Consider the following 2,470-nt stretch of genomic DNA (forward strand, 5'->3'; position numbering starts at 1 on the left):
TGTGTGTGTGTGTGTGTCTGTGTGTGTGTGTGTGATGGGGTATCTAGAAGGTAAAACAAATGAAGAAAAATAGACTGTTAAGTCAAAATATGTAGGAGTAAAGTTTTCTTGGAACAGACAGGAGATTTGTTGTCAGGATACTGAGGATCAAAGGTGTCTTGGAACAGGTGGCTTGGAGTCAGGCATGACTCAGTCCAGTGCAAGAGGAGAGCCTGTGGCTGCCCAAAGTGACAATCTCTGTGCGCCATCACACAATGCCCATTTCCATTCCAGGGTCACTCAAGTGTAGCCCCACACACCCATAGAAACAAACAGTACTGGGGTTAGATAGATGACTTCTACACCAACTCCTCTCTGTCTATAGGTCCTGACTCACAATGGGGAAACAAGGAAGGAGGAAGATTCTGCCAATGACACACACAGCCAAGACTGGAATTAAAAGCGATTTAATGAGGGCAGAGCAGGAAACATGCATTTCTTTTCATTCGAATCTTCAAATGAACCCTGAGCAGCTGAAGACCAGAAAAGCCACTAATACTTTCTGCTTAATTCAGGGGCTTACAGGATTCTTCAGAGTGTGTGCAAGCAAAAGCTTCATAGTACATATTTTTAGGGTACAAATAAGAGAGAGACTATGACTCGGGGTGACAATGTACTGATTACAAGGTCTACTGACAATTAAGACACAGAAGCAGGTGGGAAGAGGGTGTCCAGCATCTGGTGGTCGGCTTCTCAAAGGCTTGTCTGTGCACCAAATTACTTCTGCTTGGTCTTCTGCTGAGCTGGGCCTGGAGTGACTGGATGCGGCTCTGGTACCGTTGTGTAGCCTGGCTCAGGAACTTTGGTGTAACCTTGCTCAGGGATTTTAATGGCGCCTGGCTCAGGAAAGTTGATGCAGCCTTTGTCAGGGACCTTGGTGCTGCCCGGTTCAGGGACCTTGGTGCTGCCTGGCTCAGGGACCTTGGTGCTGCCTGGCTCAGGGACCTTGGTGTAGCCTGGCTTAGGGACCTTGGTGCCATCTGGCTCTGGAATCTTTGCGGTTCCAGGTTGTGGAACCTTTGGGTGGCATGGCTCCTTGGTTATGGGAACAAATGGTTCCTGAGGTGGAGGCTGGCTGGGTTGTTTCACCTGCTGCTGTTGAAGCTGAGGTGGTGGGGTAAAGGTCTGCTTCTCCTGGTAAGAACTCATGCTTCAAAGGATGCTGGACCTAGAGACAAAACAGCTGATTCAGTGCTTTGATTAAATAGGAATGAAGCCCAGTTTAATGACAAATATTTGTCATTTCATTCTCCTTCAGAACTGAGAGCCTCTCTTTTCTTTCTTTTTCCCTGAATTTGAGATCATGGGATGCTTTGATGATCCCTACATATCTTCCAGGGAATAAGGTAAAGTTGACTTCTTCCACATCCTTTAAGTGGAGCCTTTCTCTACGCTTCTTTTCTTCGTGTTACGTCTCAAAACCTACGTACAACATGAAAACACATACAAATATGCAAATATATACTCTGAAGCTTTCACACTCTTTGAAGAATCCTCTAAGCCCCTGAATTAAGCAGAAAGTCTTAGTGGCTTTTCTGGTCTTCAGCTGCTCAGGGTTCATCTGAGGAATCAAGTGAAAAGAAATGCATGTTTCTTGCTCTGCCCTGATTAAATCACTTTTAATACCACTCTTGGCTGTGTGTCATTGGCTGAAGATTGATGTGACACCTCAGTTTTTCAATGATTTGGAAAGATTGTAACATCAGCAGTCTAGAATCTACTCACTCATGTCCTCCTCATAGAGTACCATAGTTCTCCCAGGAAAACTCTTATCTAAACTTCCCCCTTAGGCTCCAACAATCCACCTGGGAACCTCCGTTCACCCTGTGTCCACTGCACATGCTCTCTGGCAGGCTCTCCACATCATTGCTGCCTCCCCACACATGCCCATCTCTCATGGCCCTTCCTCGTTTTGCCACAGCATGGTACCTGCTTTCCCTCTCTACTAATCACTCCCCATGTTTGCAAATTTTAGTCAAGTATATGTTTTCTGATGGATTATACATCCATGGAATAAAGAAAAACTTATCTTTTGATCATCAAAATTGCCAATGTAATGCCCTCTAAATTAAAAATTTCCAATACATGTTGACAGGAGAGTACTCTTGAAGTGGGTATATTGTCTTGCTAACTTAACGAGCCTTTGCAGAAATCACTCCCCTTTTCCGAGCCCAAGTTCCACAGCTGTGATCTGAGTGGAAAGTCAAAATATGTATAAGGTCACCTTAAACAAAAGTTATTATTGCATTTAAAATAAATATATTTATTGCATAGCAAAGAGGTCTCAATCAAAATAAAGAATCGATAGGAGAATATTAAGATGTTCCCAATGGGGAGACTCACCCGCTGTGCAGAGAAGGTCGAGCTGTTCAGCTTCTGGGATCTGGTGAAGAGTCTCTTGTTAGCTGATATTTATATAGGAAATGAGCCC

General features: G+C 44.4%; 1 protein-coding gene across 2 annotated transcripts; it reads right to left on the minus strand.

The window, feature by feature from the left end:
- Positions 1 to 756: 756 nt before the first annotated feature.
- LOC103223985 (uncharacterized) lies at positions 757 to 1,347 on the minus strand. 2 transcript variants are annotated; one of them, XM_073008101.1, is made up of 2 exons: positions 972 to 1,347; positions 757 to 809 (listed from the first exon to the last, which is right to left on the minus strand). In XM_073008101.1, exons 1-2 carry the CDS (start codon positions 1,186 to 1,188, stop codon positions 757 to 759), a joined length of 270 nt encoding a protein of 89 aa, XP_072864202.1. In that variant the 5' UTR covers positions 1,189 to 1,347. The 2 variants fall into 2 exon arrangements, with proteins under 2 accessions (XP_072864202.1, XP_072864201.1); XM_073008100.1 differs by having other exon boundaries at positions 757 to 1,347.
- Positions 1,348 to 2,470: the final 1,123 nt, after the last annotated feature.

The sequence above is a fragment of the Chlorocebus sabaeus genome, chromosome 20 (genome assembly GCF_047675955.1).
Source record: "Chlorocebus sabaeus isolate Y175 chromosome 20, mChlSab1.0.hap1, whole genome shotgun sequence".
In the NCBI taxonomy this organism is placed as follows: domain Eukaryota; kingdom Metazoa; phylum Chordata; class Mammalia; order Primates; family Cercopithecidae; genus Chlorocebus; species Chlorocebus sabaeus.